The sequence below is a fragment of the Sitodiplosis mosellana genome, unplaced genomic scaffold (genome assembly GCF_009176505.1).
Source record: "Sitodiplosis mosellana isolate CC-2019 unplaced genomic scaffold, AAFC_SMos_1.0 Smas_scaffold_11, whole genome shotgun sequence".
NCBI classification, from domain to species: Eukaryota; Metazoa; Arthropoda; class Insecta; order Diptera; family Cecidomyiidae; genus Sitodiplosis; species Sitodiplosis mosellana.
In genome coordinates this window covers 2,103,272-2,117,717 of record NW_022595253.1, presented here as the reverse complement: position 1 = coordinate 2,117,717, position 14,446 = coordinate 2,103,272, and the positions used below count along the sequence as shown (strand labels likewise).

General features: G+C 36.6%; 1 protein-coding gene across 1 annotated transcript; it reads right to left on the bottom strand.

The window, feature by feature from the left end:
* Positions 1-645: 645 nt before the first annotated feature.
* LOC129567562 (beta-1,3-glucan-binding protein-like) lies at positions 646-2,220 on the bottom strand. The gene is made up of 4 exons (XM_055444615.1): positions 1,999-2,220; positions 1,462-1,924; positions 1,123-1,343; positions 646-1,054 (listed from the first exon to the last, which is right to left on the bottom strand). Exons 1-4 carry the CDS (start codon positions 2,218-2,220, stop codon positions 845-847), a joined length of 1,116 nt encoding a protein of 371 aa, XP_055300590.1. The 3' UTR covers positions 646-844.
* Positions 2,221-14,446: the final 12,226 nt, after the last annotated feature.

Here is a 14,446-nt window from a genome sequence, read left to right as displayed (position 1 = left end):
TACAGTTTGATAAACGATGCTTAACTAAAATGTATATTTGAACCCATTTTTCTGCCTCAAAATTTCATATTTTTATCTCATTCCATCTGGTTTTACCATAACAAACCATTTTAACTCTTTTTCCCATTTTTCATATGGATCATAGGTTGTTCGATTCATTCCAATGATACACATCTGCCATTTCTGATGAAAGAATGGATTTAGATTTTTGAAATGGAATACGTCGGCAATTGAGTATTTGTGAAGGAATATCAATTGATTGGCTTTTGAGAGTGAAGCAGTTGGTCAATTGTCGTTACCGCAATGTGAGAAGAGCACGGTTTCTATGACATGGTCATTTAACTGTGGAATACAAATTTTATAACCAAAAACGTTTATGCACTCGAGAGCACATTTGCCCAATGCAGAACCAAAGAACGTACACTGATCACGACTGATTCTGGGTTTCTACTGAGCCTTCAAATGGTTGCTATCACACATTTTATATTGTTTAGAAGATTGTATTAATCGAGTATGTTCAACATAATTAATGTTTATTTATTTGGATTTGGCGAAAAAATGTTCATCAAATCTTTGCAACAATAAACTTATAAATAGTCATGCACATGAGGAAGAAATAAATGAATTTCAGCGTGGACGTTTTATCTTATCTGTTATATTTTGAAAACAAGGTAAAATTTGTAAGTTCATCAATATTTTTATTATTAGGCATGTAAAAACATAAAAAAATTTCACAAATAACTGATGTTTACTTCAAAAGATACCTACACTTGAATTTCATATTTACGACATGACTTTCGTAATTCATATCAATTGTGTGATGTCATCGCCTCGAATGTTGTGATCAGAGAGCCGTGACTTTAACAGATTCCACAATTAGCGACGATTTGTCGCCCGAGTCCCAAGACTTTTGCCATTGGTTCCGTTGTGACCAGAAGTCTTTCATTGCTGTCGGTGACCCATTACGCCATGGTTTTGGTCCGTTTTTGTTCGCCAAATCATCAGGGAAATAGCCATTGTTTGCGCCAACTGCCAAATTTATGATGAAATGGAACTACAAACGAAGAAAGAACGATCAAATTCAATTGTTGAAACAAAATACCAAGAACAATTTTCACACACTTCTTCATCAAATGGAGCCATTTTTGTCCCTTGTGCCCAAATATCTTGACCCTGGAAACCACCACGTTTCCAAAATCCCTCATCCACTTTTGCAAATCCAAGCTCAGTTCCATCTAAAAAAAATTGGATCCCTTGCTGATCCCAAGTAAAGCCGTATGTATGGAAATCCTTGTCGTAACCAGCTGGATTATTTCTTTCGTAATGCGCTGTTTGCCAATGGTCTTGATGGATGAAATAATATGTTGTAATTAAGTAATTGAAAGTAATCCATCAGCTGAATGCAGCTGCTGAATGCTGAATACAAAAATTAATTGTAACAAAAGAATATGTCAATCCTACCTTGGTCCCGTTTCGGTCCGAAATGAAGCGTTGAAAACACCAGTTCGACACCAATTTGCGATCCATTTCCATATTTTTCATTTCCACGCGACTCCAACAAGTCAATTTCACCGCTTCGCGGCCACCCTCCATATTTCCATTGAGTGGGCAGAAGCCAGATCGCAGGCCAAAGCCAGTCAGCTTGGGGTGTTTTTGCCACCACCTCGACATGTCCATATTTGAAAGAGAATGATTCGTGGGTTCTCAAACGAGCACTTTTCACTGGATTAATAATTGTGTTTCCGCCAGCTTGACGCTCACAATTCGCTTTGTCTTGATCTGTGCAACCGTTCAAGCTAACGTGACCATGTTCGACTGCATCTTGGCCAATTTTATCTGCCGTTAGCGTGGGCTTTATGTGTAATTTTCCATCTTTTGCAAAACTGTTTTCATTATCAACATCATACCATTGGAACTCTCCATTCTGTTATGAGAAACACAGAGGCGTAAAGTATCTAAAAACGACCACGCTTAGTTTTGTTCTAATGATTTACTTACACCGCCACCTCCAAGCGTTACTTCTGGTTTCCACTTATTTTTATCCAACGTGTCGAAATTTTCTTTGAAAATCACTTGGCCTGCACAAATTTTCTCGGGCGCCGCCCAACCGCTAGCTGTTGTCGCCGATGGTCTGCAATCATCAGCGAACGAAAACGCTGAAATACTCAGCAGCACCACAATTGACTTCAACATGATTTTTTCCGAATGTTCTCCTCTCATTGTCCAACGCAAACTGATCTGCTAATGATCCGAGGCCAGTTAAATATGCTGCTGATTATTCGTTTAGTAGTGGAAAAAAAAACAAGTTATTTCGATATCACTAAACACTCATGAAATAATGATAAAAACATAAACGGCTTAAGATGCATTATCCAATTAAATCTTGTAGATATGCAAGCATACCTGCGCACGGTAATCAAATTTACGCGCCTGTTACTCGATTGTGACTGCTGTCACGTAGTACTTTAGTCGAGGTGCTACGCAGCCTTTCTGATCATGAAAATAGTAAACAATACAGCGGCACCTGGGGACTAAGTGCAATGTGTCATACTTTCAACGTTTGAACTAACACAAATGCATACTTGTTACAACGTTTGAACTAACACAGACGCATACTTGTTACAGCAAACTATGTGCATGATTCTCTATTTCTCCAACCAATCGCCAGGTGCCGCTTTATTGTTCTTGTTTGACGTTTCCTATCTATTTGTACAGACGATCAGAGAGGCTGGTGATACGCACTGAGTACACAAATTTTCGATTACAACATAATTGTTGTTTTATTAGCTAGTTTTAATTTGTGTTTTTGAAAATATTTTTTTACTAGCAGATTGTAAAATCTATGACAATTACACTCATTTATATTTGCGGTTTGAAATCAACAATAAAACATTTATTATCCTATAATAAGTTCAACATTTAATTTCAATGAACAATTTTCATTACTCCTAAAATGCACACATCCCATTGATACTCAGTCGATTGACGAAATGAAATTTCATCTGTTTCAGTGAAAATTAAAAAAACTTTTGCCAGTGATTGTTTTATCAATTTCATTTTCTATTTAAATTTATTTTATGATTTTATGAAATCAATGAATTTTCGAATAAATTCTGGAAAACTAACATTTGAGGTTGATTTTTTGGGAGTAATGAAAATTGTTCATTGAAATTAAATGTTGAACTTATTATAGGATAATAAATGTTTTATTGTTGATTTCAAACCGCAAATATAAATGAGTGTAATTGTCATAGATTTTACAATCTGCTAGTAAAAACATATTTTAAAAAACACACATTAAAATTAGCTAATAAAACAACAATTATGTTGTAATCGAAAATTTGTGTACTCAGTGCGTATCACCTCGACTAAAGTACTACGTGACAGCAGTCACAATCGAGTAACAGGCGCATAAATTTGATTACCTATGCAAAAATTGGCATATAATTAAAAAATGTAAAGCATTCTAGTAAAACATCCGGCGACAGCAGGCGCGTGTGCATAACCCGCTTATATATGCATGAAAAAAATTTATTACCGAATCTTAATTTTCAGAACATTTAAGTACCAATAATCTTCATAGGTACCAATCAATATTAAAAATTGCTTCATGATGAACATAATCAAAATTCATCACAACAATTCGATGAGCACCAATATTTGCAGTTAGAAATTTCACATGAAAAACAATCTGAAATTAGTACAATAAAAAACAGTCATGAGTTTTTCAAACGACCAATTTAATTAAAATTAATTCCGTCACATCAGTCCAGGAGGTCTTCTATGATTTTGTGTACCACACACAACGACCTGAAGTATGCAAACGAATTGATTTGAAGAAAAATGGCAAATAAAGAAGCTTCAAAGAAATTTTCCACTCTTCATTCGGTCAAAACGTGCGTTTGTTCATGAGAAAAGATGAATTCGTTCCGGTAATCGTAGATTTGCTGTGCAGAAGAAAGAACAGCACTCTTTTCGGCAAAATGTCAATAATTGAGCGTATCGAGTGCGCATCACATACATGTCCATTGCACACACTCACTCAATGTGCCGTTTGCTATGTTCTTGCTCACTCATTGACGTGTCAAAGCAAAAATATTTCAAACACGAGCAAAGGGAGGCAAAAAATTTAATTGAATTGATAAATAAATTTGAAGCGAAACGCTTGCGCTCTGCAACATTGTACGTGTGTTGCACCGAGTTACCGTTTGGTCGTTTGTTGGTGCAACAGTAAAATGCATCGAAACGTAATATTATGATAGGCATTTGAGTATATTTATCATAAATTAGGAGCAATCCAACGCTCGATGCATACTTATTAAATCAGCATTGGCCAGCGTCGAATATGTAATTTATGTGTACGCGTTGTTTGGTTCGTTGTATTCGTTTGGGTGAAAACGTACGAAATCGGAAAAACGGAAAAAAGTTTCTCTTTTTGTTGTTGTTGTTGTTGTTGTCGCTGGTCGTTGTCCAGTTTCAGTTTGGCGCGTACAATTTGCAAATGAATTTTTATTGAAATCGGAGATGCGACAGCATACGCTTCGGAATGTAAACGAGCAAGACATAAATTCGGATGCACAATGCACATGGGTGACATATCATATTATTATGAGCCATATAATTGGTGCAAAAGGCATACGAAAATTGATCCATTGCACACACACATACACACGATCACGCGCACACAGAAACGAATAATCGAAAATCAATTGCTAACGAAGTGCACGTAAAGGCGAGACAGTGGCCGGATCGAAGATGCGTGACGTTAAATGCGTTGATTTCAGCCTCTGAATTTCGATCGATGGATTCAGCCAGCGTTGATCTTATTATTGTTATTTTTCTCATTGCTCATTACTTTTCTCGTTCGTTGTTTCTTCTTCTTCTTCTTTTCTCTCACTCTTTCTCGCAACGAGTGCTTTTGTTCAGCACAGAGATCCGTTGTTTTTTTTTTTCGCTTCTTCGTTAGGATGCGGTGATAACACGAGTTTATAACATCCATCACCATGTCTTTTTTGCATATATGCACGCATTGGCTTGAAAGTAAACACACGTTTGTACTCAAAAAACGTACACTCGAACGCGATTATTATTAATAAAAGTTTAAAATATTCTTAATTTCCGCAGCTGCTGTTTCGTACAGTTCGAACTGGTTCCTTTGGTGTGTGCTCTTGTTTTCATTTTCGATTCGTTTACTTTTGTTTCAGTTTAGCATGGCGTTTTGGATTCGATACGTGTTTTTTTCTGTCGTCTCATTCACGATCATACTATTTCCTATATGTATGAAGTTATTTTCTTCTGCTGTTAATTGTGCCAGAAAATGTAAATGATGTTTAATTATATCAGCCGAAGATGATGGCGACGAATTCAAAGTGCCGTAAAATAAACGCACAACACACTAAATCACTCTCTGTGACTCACCTGTGCCACACGACACAATACAATTCACAATTTAATAAAGAGACAATTTATGATGATAAGCCGATGTTCGGTCGACCGTCGCCTAAATAAATACATATATATCCTTCGATCAGAATATGTTCGTGCAGGCATTGGCATTGACCTGTGTATACGCATATAAAAATTCACATTCTTTGTACCGTTATCTGTTGTGGACAAGGACATAATCGTTCGGCGTTAGGCCTTTCTTCTTCTCGCTTCGTTCCGGTCACTTTGGTCACACACACACACGCCTTTTTCCACTCAACCAATTTTACATGGAGGTAAATTCATCTCTTCGCTTTTTACATGCCGTTTTTGTTTTCGCTTAATCAATGCATATGTTTAATCTGTGAACATATCGGTGAAATTACATAATGCGTTTGAGGGCCTCTTTTTCTGGAAGAACGAATACATGGAAAGCAAAAAAGAGTGAAATTCACTTTGAACGAGACGTTCTTGCATCTTTTAACCTGGATGAGTTGTGCTATTGTGGACACTAGCTCGGACTGTCTGAACTATTGAGAATGTGTAATTGAGCTCATATCGGATTGAAGAATTCACCAAAACCAAAGAGAAAAGGAATTTAGAAAAGAAATGTGCGCCCAAAAACCGCAAAGTTATCAAATATTGTCGATGCGATAAGATTTGGGTACTTTTAACCGGAGAGAGCCGGAGAAAATAGAAGAGATCTTCATTTGCTGACTCCCACAGCGATCTGTGTGGCTACATGCGAACACTCATCGCACAATTATTTCGCTTACCTGCTTGCAAAGACCTTCAAATGCCAGTGCACACTATTTTGAGCACGACCTTTTTTTTAGTTGAACACATTTTTGAGAACAAACGAAGTTGAATGCATTTTTTGCTTTCAACATCTTTCAAATTGTCGATACATTGTAAAGCAACAAATTCAGAGAGAAATTAAACTGAAAAACCACAGAAAATTCATCTTCAATTTTGAAAAATTGAAAGAAATAAAAAATCAATTCAAAGTGAAAAAAAATGATACTTTGATTGAAAATGAAACGAAATGACGATTTTTTCAAATTAACATGAATTTCGTACGTCAGCAATTTCATGAATTCGCCGGCAGCAATGCATTTAATTTGTCTGAATTTGTCGTCGATACATCTTCATTTCCGTTTTCAGCAGAATCAAATGAAGAGTGTATGTGTCGAGAACACGGTAGTTGATGCTGCATTTATGTTACGATGTTTCAATATATAGTGTATGTGAAATTAGATGGTTTGCAGGCAATTAGAGAACTTTGAAAGGAAGCGACGTTCAAATTAGGGCTAGCTCAAGGGCATATCGACCGAAGGAATCTGCTTCGGTTTTTTACGTAATAAACAACATTTGTGGCATTACATATTTGTTCCGCTTCTGCACATTTGAATACGCGTGTGTGTTTTCCTTTGAAAAATTGTCTTTGACAATTGACTGCCTTGCAGCTTTGATTCAAATGTCACTATTGATGGCAAATTGTAACAATTACAATTCGGGTTTTAGCTGCTGAGGCGAAATGAGCGCGCGCATTACTCGCTAAACTGAGATGTGATGCCTCGAGGTTTTGATTACCTATGAAGAAATAAAGTAAATTGATTGATGCATAAAAATGCGTATTGTGGTTTGGTTGGTTCGTTGATGGCCTTCGAATTGTTGATGAAATCCAGTGATAAAAAATAATTATCGTGTGTCCTTACTCCCATTCATGGCGTGTACGCGGCGCGCTCCCATTTCACATTGTCATCCTCGTCATCGCGCTGCTGCTGTACGCGCTACTCATTAAAAATGCATGTAATGCTGACCATTTGGCCCATGGTGATGTTATCGCAAAACTATTTTCCCGCATTCAAACATCAACTAACTTTCGCATAATTGGTCACTCGAGACAGTTATGTTACAAGATTTTCTTTCTTTGGCGTTTTTACAACCGTTTCAGAATTTCTGCTCGTCGTAGTATAGCAGAGGAAAGGAGATATCATGATAGTAAATATTTGGAAAAGAGTTATGAATCGCTGTCACTGTGAGAGATCGTCTATCGGTCCGCGGAATGAACGTCAATGGTTCAATCAACGACGTACTTTCAATTATTTTTGCTTTAATTTATTCAAGCCTGAGCTTGTTCAGCGTAAAAGACGAAAAAACGACTTGATAATCGTTGCAATGTCATTGATCATGTTACGTTCAGTGTTTTGCCGTTCAGTTCACGATTTTCTCATGTGGCCGGCCGTTTTGGGTAAACAGGATCAAATTATTGACAAATTCGCCCATAGCAGCAGCAGCAGCAACAGGACGGCTTCATTCCATGGCATGCCCGGGCTAATTTAAAATCGTTTGCGCCGGAGCAGCTTTAATTTTATGACATAATAAATGGTTTACTAATAAATTATGTGCGTTCATCGCAGTCTCTCGCAATGGCTGGCACAAACATTTAAATTAAGATTTTGCTTGATGACACAAATATTAATTTAATTGAACTCATCATTTTCGAAGCAATTTCTGCCTTGAAGGAGCTCAATTTGTGTACGGCTCATAATGTGCGTTGGTTGCAGGCAACAAACATTTAACCATAAATAAAGATTTATGTATTTGTTGTTTTCGGCGATTGGCTCTATTAAAAGTGAACAAATCTTAGAATTGCAGTCGAAAAATTGATTCGAACTACTATAAATTATTGTATCGATATTGAATTGAACGATAATTTTGTTGTTGTTTCTTTCCCTTATTCGATTAGATTGACTGTGAATAAACATGAGCATGAAGAGTGAACATCAAACCGCTACTAGTGCAAGCTTATTACACGTATGTAATACCAGAATGCGTATGCCGGGAGAGTAGCTTAAGAACATGTACGGTTGCCCGGTTTCTTTTTCCTATTTGCATCTCTGTCACGTAGTACCAGCACAAAATAACATCTCTGTTTGTCTCGTTGCGATTCAGTAGCCGGTTCGGTGTTCAAAGCAGCGATCGTTGATGATAAGAAATGACGACGTTTAAGATAACGATGCGCACAAGAGCAGCTATCACATTTTTAGTGTGTTTGGGCTGGTTGGTGAGCGCGTCGAAGCCGTGACTGTGTCGTCGCCACGCACTTATTTACATTTTTAAATCATTTTAATTTGTGAACGCTCACCTCAGCGTGCGATGCACTTGCTACTTGTACGTAATACACACACTTCATGTAATGGCGAAGCAAGTGCACAGGCTTGAGCAGCACACGAGCACAGCAGCAATCGTCAATTTGTTTTTTTTTCCACTTTATGCCAATATTCCGTTGAACTTGTTCGTTTCCTTCAAATGCGAACCTGACCGAATTTGCGGAGCTGCTCCGTTTCATATGAAACCATGCTCAACGAACCGAATGAAGGAGACGAACGAACAAAAAAAAAAACATTATTTGGAGCAGAAGAGAGCAAAAAATGCACTTGATCGCTCCGAAACATTTCAGGAGAAAGCAATTTTTTTGCTGCTGCTGCTGCTGCACTGGTTATCGACAGTGTACGTCTGTTTACGAATGCCAGCAAAGAATCAAATAAAATTCAATAAAAGAGGAAAACATATCAGTCATAATTGAGCGTAATTGAACGCGTTCCATTGAGAGACATGGTGCGCAATTCATCGTAATGAAAAATGCTGTGTACTTAATTATAGACAGGAGAAGAGAAAAAAAAACGCCGTTTATAGAGTAAAAAGAAAAGTGCGTTTCACATATGACCGAATCGATGGAGAGAAACAATGTGCAAAAAGCCATTAAACGTGTAACGCTGCTGAAAAGTGCATCAACATAAATGAACCGAGCCGAAATTACACAATCTGCTGAGATTATTAGTGGCCACTTGATTGCACAGAGCACACACACACACGATCAAACGTAATGTCCTAACGATGAAAAGTCTCTCGATGAAATATTGATTGTGCATTTCGCGGCTGCTTCCTTCAGCTTTTTCTCTTTCACTTTTTTTTCTCTCGATTGAAATTCAAAATCAGAATTAACAGGAGAAGATCGGATGATTTTTGGCTTTCAGCTTCAATAAGCAAATTAATATTTCGGCCCGGGAAAATGACTTTGTGTAAATTTGGCAGTTTATTCTTTTTTAAGAGATGAATCACAAATTAACCACAACAATCTTGACAACAGAGCATTTCATGATGAAATCATTTGTCCGTTTAATGAGTCTCTTATTTGTTCTTGCTTCATTGATCGATTAAATTATGCAATCATCTCAATTGCATTTCATTTTGTGCGATGCAAAAATTAAATTGTGAGAAACGCACGATCACACATTTATGACGTAACATTCAATTTGAAATTCCACAACGGGCAACGGCAAATTTGTGAAAGAATTTCAAACGGAAACTAAATTCGATTATCGTGAGATTGATTGGATTTCTCGTTATTTTGCCTTTAAGATTGGTGTTGAGCTTCTCACTTGATTACATTCAATCTTCGGGTTGAAATGAAAATGAAATTTTTCCACTGACTCTTCTTTTCCATCAGAGGTAATCTGGTTCGAGAGCCGGATTTCGACCACTATTGTCGTTTGATAAATGATTTATGTGGTTTTGGCAGACAATGGAACCACTTGACATTGAAATCTGTGATCAAAAAAATTGAGTTCTCTGATGAATTCATCAGACGGTAGACTCACTCTTCGATCAAGTGGATTTCAAATCACAACAATTGTTCGTCGGTGGCGTCAAAATCGGAGACTTTCCGTTGTAATTGCGTCATGATCATGACACATTCGACGATAAATTGAAAATTAATTGATTTATACCGAAGAGTTTTGATGAGATTACAAGGGTTTTATTGACGTTTCCTTATCAAACGGCCAACCTAAATGACTAACAACGTGGAAAAATAACAATAAAACTCGATTTTATAGTTTTTGTTTTTACAATGAGATCGGGTTTCTTCATTGAAATCGACCTTATTTCGAATCAAAAGAGTTGATTTTTGTCATAAGAATTGTAAAAAATAGTTATCAAATTCGAATTACATCGGCTCAAAATCATAAACTAATAAAATATTTTCGGTTTTTTCGTCGCAATTCAATTTAAATTTTTATTGGTTTTGTAGTTGGAATAACCAAAATTCCTCCTTTTTGACAAAATTCAAAGACAAACCACGACTTCTCTATGGTAAAAAGTGTGTTCATTTTAAAAAATGTATAAAATGGAAATAAAATTGATCAAAATAGTAAACAACTCGAACCTCTTTTGGTGGCACAGAGAGTTTTTTTATGTGCTATCTTCGTCTGGGAATTTATGGTAGTAAATTGTGGCAATTCATTTAATTATGATTGCTTCGATGGAGTAGTGTCGAAATTTGGCTCAATTTCCGAAACAAGCCAAGAGATTAACATGTTGCGTTGTTTTTTTTTTTCTTCTAAAAATGCGATAAAAGGTAAAAGCTACTCTTAAAACGGTGTGTGTGTTGAGCATAAGCCGAGAAACAGTACGCATTTAGGAAAAAGAAGAAATGTTGGTTGAACGAGAGCGCGCGCAAGTGGGCAGGTGTTTAGTGGTGCACGCACGCGGTGCCACATAAAACACACCGGGTCTTTTTTTCCATACTTATGCTACTTTATATAAAATAAAAAAATTCGGCTGTGGATTTTTATCTGAATAAAAAAATATATACACAATCCATTGCCTTGGTGCCGTATAAAATTATGTTGTATCTATTTGTTTATCTTGAAGTCTGATAGTTTTTTTCTTCTCTCTCTCTCTGTGTCTCTCTCTCTGTCTCCATCTCTGTCTCCATCTCTCGATATTCTAGAAAGTTGTTCTGACGAAAAATAATAATCAAAATTTCAATTTTTCTTTCCAAATTGAAACATTTCACTGCGTATAGCTCGACCGATCACGAGAGACAGACAGACAGAAACATCTTGCTCAACTTTGAACTAAAACAACGATCGAATAAAAGAAGAAAGAGAGAGCGAGAAAGATTTCTAATAAAAAAAAACGACGCAATTTAAAAGCACGCGAGATCGATTTACAAAACAAACAACGTTTCCTTTTTCTCAAAAAGCGCAATCAAATTCTGTTCGCTCTTAATTCCATGGTGATGATCAACGACGCCAATACTTGACCATCATCAATAGCCACCGCGTTTCTGTTGGAAATTGACCGATTGTAAAATTTTGCAGTCGATATCATTAGGAAATGAGAATCTGAATGAAGTTGATGTTGCGAAGCAAGTTCATTAACAATGAATGAAACGGCAATCCTCGTAAAATCACCGTCCATCTCAAAACATTGTGAAGGAAATGCATGATGTTTGATTAATTCGATGGCTATACGCGCGCTCTTTATGGCTAGTGATTATGTGTATGGCATCGAACGGGGCATTTGTGATTATAGTTCAATTTTGAAATTATCATTAAATAAAGGCCATTTGATTTGGTAAAAAAGTGCGTTCGGTTTCACTCGTTCGGCAACCATAGAAGAAACCGATTGCTTGTAAGATGAAAAAAGGGAGAAAAAAAAATCCATTTGTTATTATTAAATTTGCTTTTTATTTGATTAGAGCATATTTAGCCTACCGAAGGCAATGAAAAAATGCTTGCAACTATGAGATAACACGTGTGCGTCTTGGTTCGTGCAAAGGCAAACACACACACACACACCACCCAATTATTATTTGATCAATATGCCAATTACAAATGCCTTAGCAAATCCCATTTTTATTATATTTTTCTTCGATTTGCTTGCTTCTTTATCTATGGCCGTTACGTTAGAACGGCTCTTGATTACGCTTGCGGATGGATGCTCAGCACATCCATTAATCATCGATCATTTGCGAAAAGCTACTAATGAAAATGAGAAGCAAACGGAACATGCGTTCGTAACAGATGAAACAACAGAAAGAGAGAGAGAGAGAGAGTGAGAGAGATGAGAAACCAAAGCAAAACCATTGACCGGCTCTTAAGCCTAATACCATTTACAACTAACCTGTTCGTTCCTTGTTAGCCCCGACTTTATGACCGATGCCAAAATTTTGATAATGAACATGGAATACAAAGTAAAGAAACCAACAACAGCAACAACAAAAACCGGAGAGAAAAAAAAAAACTGTCGTAACATTATTGCCCACATTTTCTCAACTTGTTACAGCCACACAACAAACACATTTGCAATGGCGTCAACGTCGCTCAATAGCTGCACATCGTAAGAACGTTTTTTTTTTTTTTTTTCACGATTAAAAATCAAATTTTCCTCTTACACATGAACTCTCGATTTCACGATCGTACACATTGTGCACCAATGCATAATTTAAATATTGAATTTTTTCTCTTTCGTATTTTTTTTGGGCGAAATTTCCCAAAACAAATAGTAATTATGCAGACAGCATAACAGCACTGAATTACTGGGTCCGTCAGTTTATCGATACATTTTTTTCTTCGTGCTGCTGATGCGGTTGCTGCGTCAATATATTTGTTTTTCTGCTAAATTCATAATTACAATCGTAGCTCTGGTATTATTCAAATGATATGCAAAGGGGCGAATGTAGTGAATACGATGCGCGAATTTAAACACATTCGGTGTGGATCGAACTGTCGAAAATTACAGATGGACCGCACCATCCCATTTCAGTGGAGAAAACAACGAAACCAACACATCGAAAGGTATGCACACAGGAGCAGCAAAAAATCCGTTTCCATTATTTATTTTTCGGGACGTTTCATTAGGTGCTGTAAATCAGTATAATTAAATAAATTATCATAAACAAAATCTATATCAGTCGAGAGAGCGATAGCAATGCGAAGAGCTGCGATTTTTTCGGCTGATGATCAGATAAAAAGCTATCGATTCGGTTTTTTCTCTCTCTGTGAATTGGAATCTGTAATTGCTTTTGTGTGTGTGTGTGTGTGTATGGACGTTGTTCTCGCAAAGCGAATTTCACCAGGTTACATGCAAAATGCCAAGCAAGTGATGTCAAGTCATAATTTGTTTCTTCTTAAATTCAATATTTGATAAACACTTACTCTCCATCGCTTGCAGTAAATTAAACAGAACACAGCAACACCAGTGTTAAACATGAAAAAAAAGAGAGAGAGAGAGAGAGAGAGAGGGAGAGAGAACGGCCAAATGAAATTTGTATCATTTTACAATCTTGCATAAAATGTCGATAAAAATCGACCGAGAAGCGAATGGAAAAAAATATGAAAATTTAATTATATGTTTGTTTTACTCGAGTAAAATGCTTTCATTCCATTTAGTTTATTGGAGGCGCAGTGCACTCGAATCAAAATCGATTCGAAATGCAGTTAAAATGGCCCGCTTAAACAAACAAGCTAAATGAATTTCGCACGCGATTCTTTCATTTTTGGGTGTTATTATTTTGCGCTTTTTCTGCCGTCGTCAGAATCTTTTCATTCGAAAGCAACGACGAAAAAAAAAAGATTATTGAACGAGTTTTCTTTCCCTGAAGAACAAAAGAAGCATTGCGCAGCATAATACATTTGATATTTATTTAATTCATATTTCGAAAGTAAAAGTGGATTTTCGCAGCTGATACAATGTGGTTCAATTTACTTTTTGATCTTGACAAGAGATATTTTTTTTATTGAACTTTGCACGAAATAAAATAGATTTTCCTTATTCTTCTTCTTCGTGCCGATAAGAGTCGAAAAAATGTTGTATGTCAACAATAAAAAAAAATCACAACTGGGCCAAATCGATTGAAGGAAAAGTTTCTTTCCCGTCTCTCTTTCTCTCATCGAATATGGTCAGAATCATGCTCGGTTGAAGGAAGCACACATTTAATTTGTGCATGGTAACTGCATAAATTTTATGTGTCAAGGTAATTGCTCACCAATGATGTGTCGGTCCAAATCAATCGATTTGAAAGGCAATTAAAAGTCATTCGAATGCTTGGCCTGAGTAATTGTCATCTCGTTAAAACAATGAGAACATTCAGTCAGAATAATGTATGCAAACGCCATATATTGCAAATCGTGTCTCAATTCCTCATCCCGTTCATTTCTGACTTGAC

What these genes read in the sequence shown, in the direction of transcription:
- LOC129567562 (XM_055444615.1), bottom strand. Translation starts at nt 2,220, where the DNA reads ATGAGAGGAGAACATTCGGAAAAAATCATGTTGAAGTCAATTGTGGTG. An exon ending in TAACGCTTGGAGGTGGCGGT is followed by an intron (nt 1,925 to 1,998) that starts GTAAGTAAATCA and finishes TTCTCATAACAG; the next exon opens with AATGGAGAGTTCCAATGGTA. An exon ending in TGGCTCCATTTGATGAAGAA is followed by an intron (nt 1,055 to 1,122) that starts GTGTGTGAAAAT and finishes CTTCGTTTGTAG; the next exon opens with TTCCATTTCATCATAAATTT.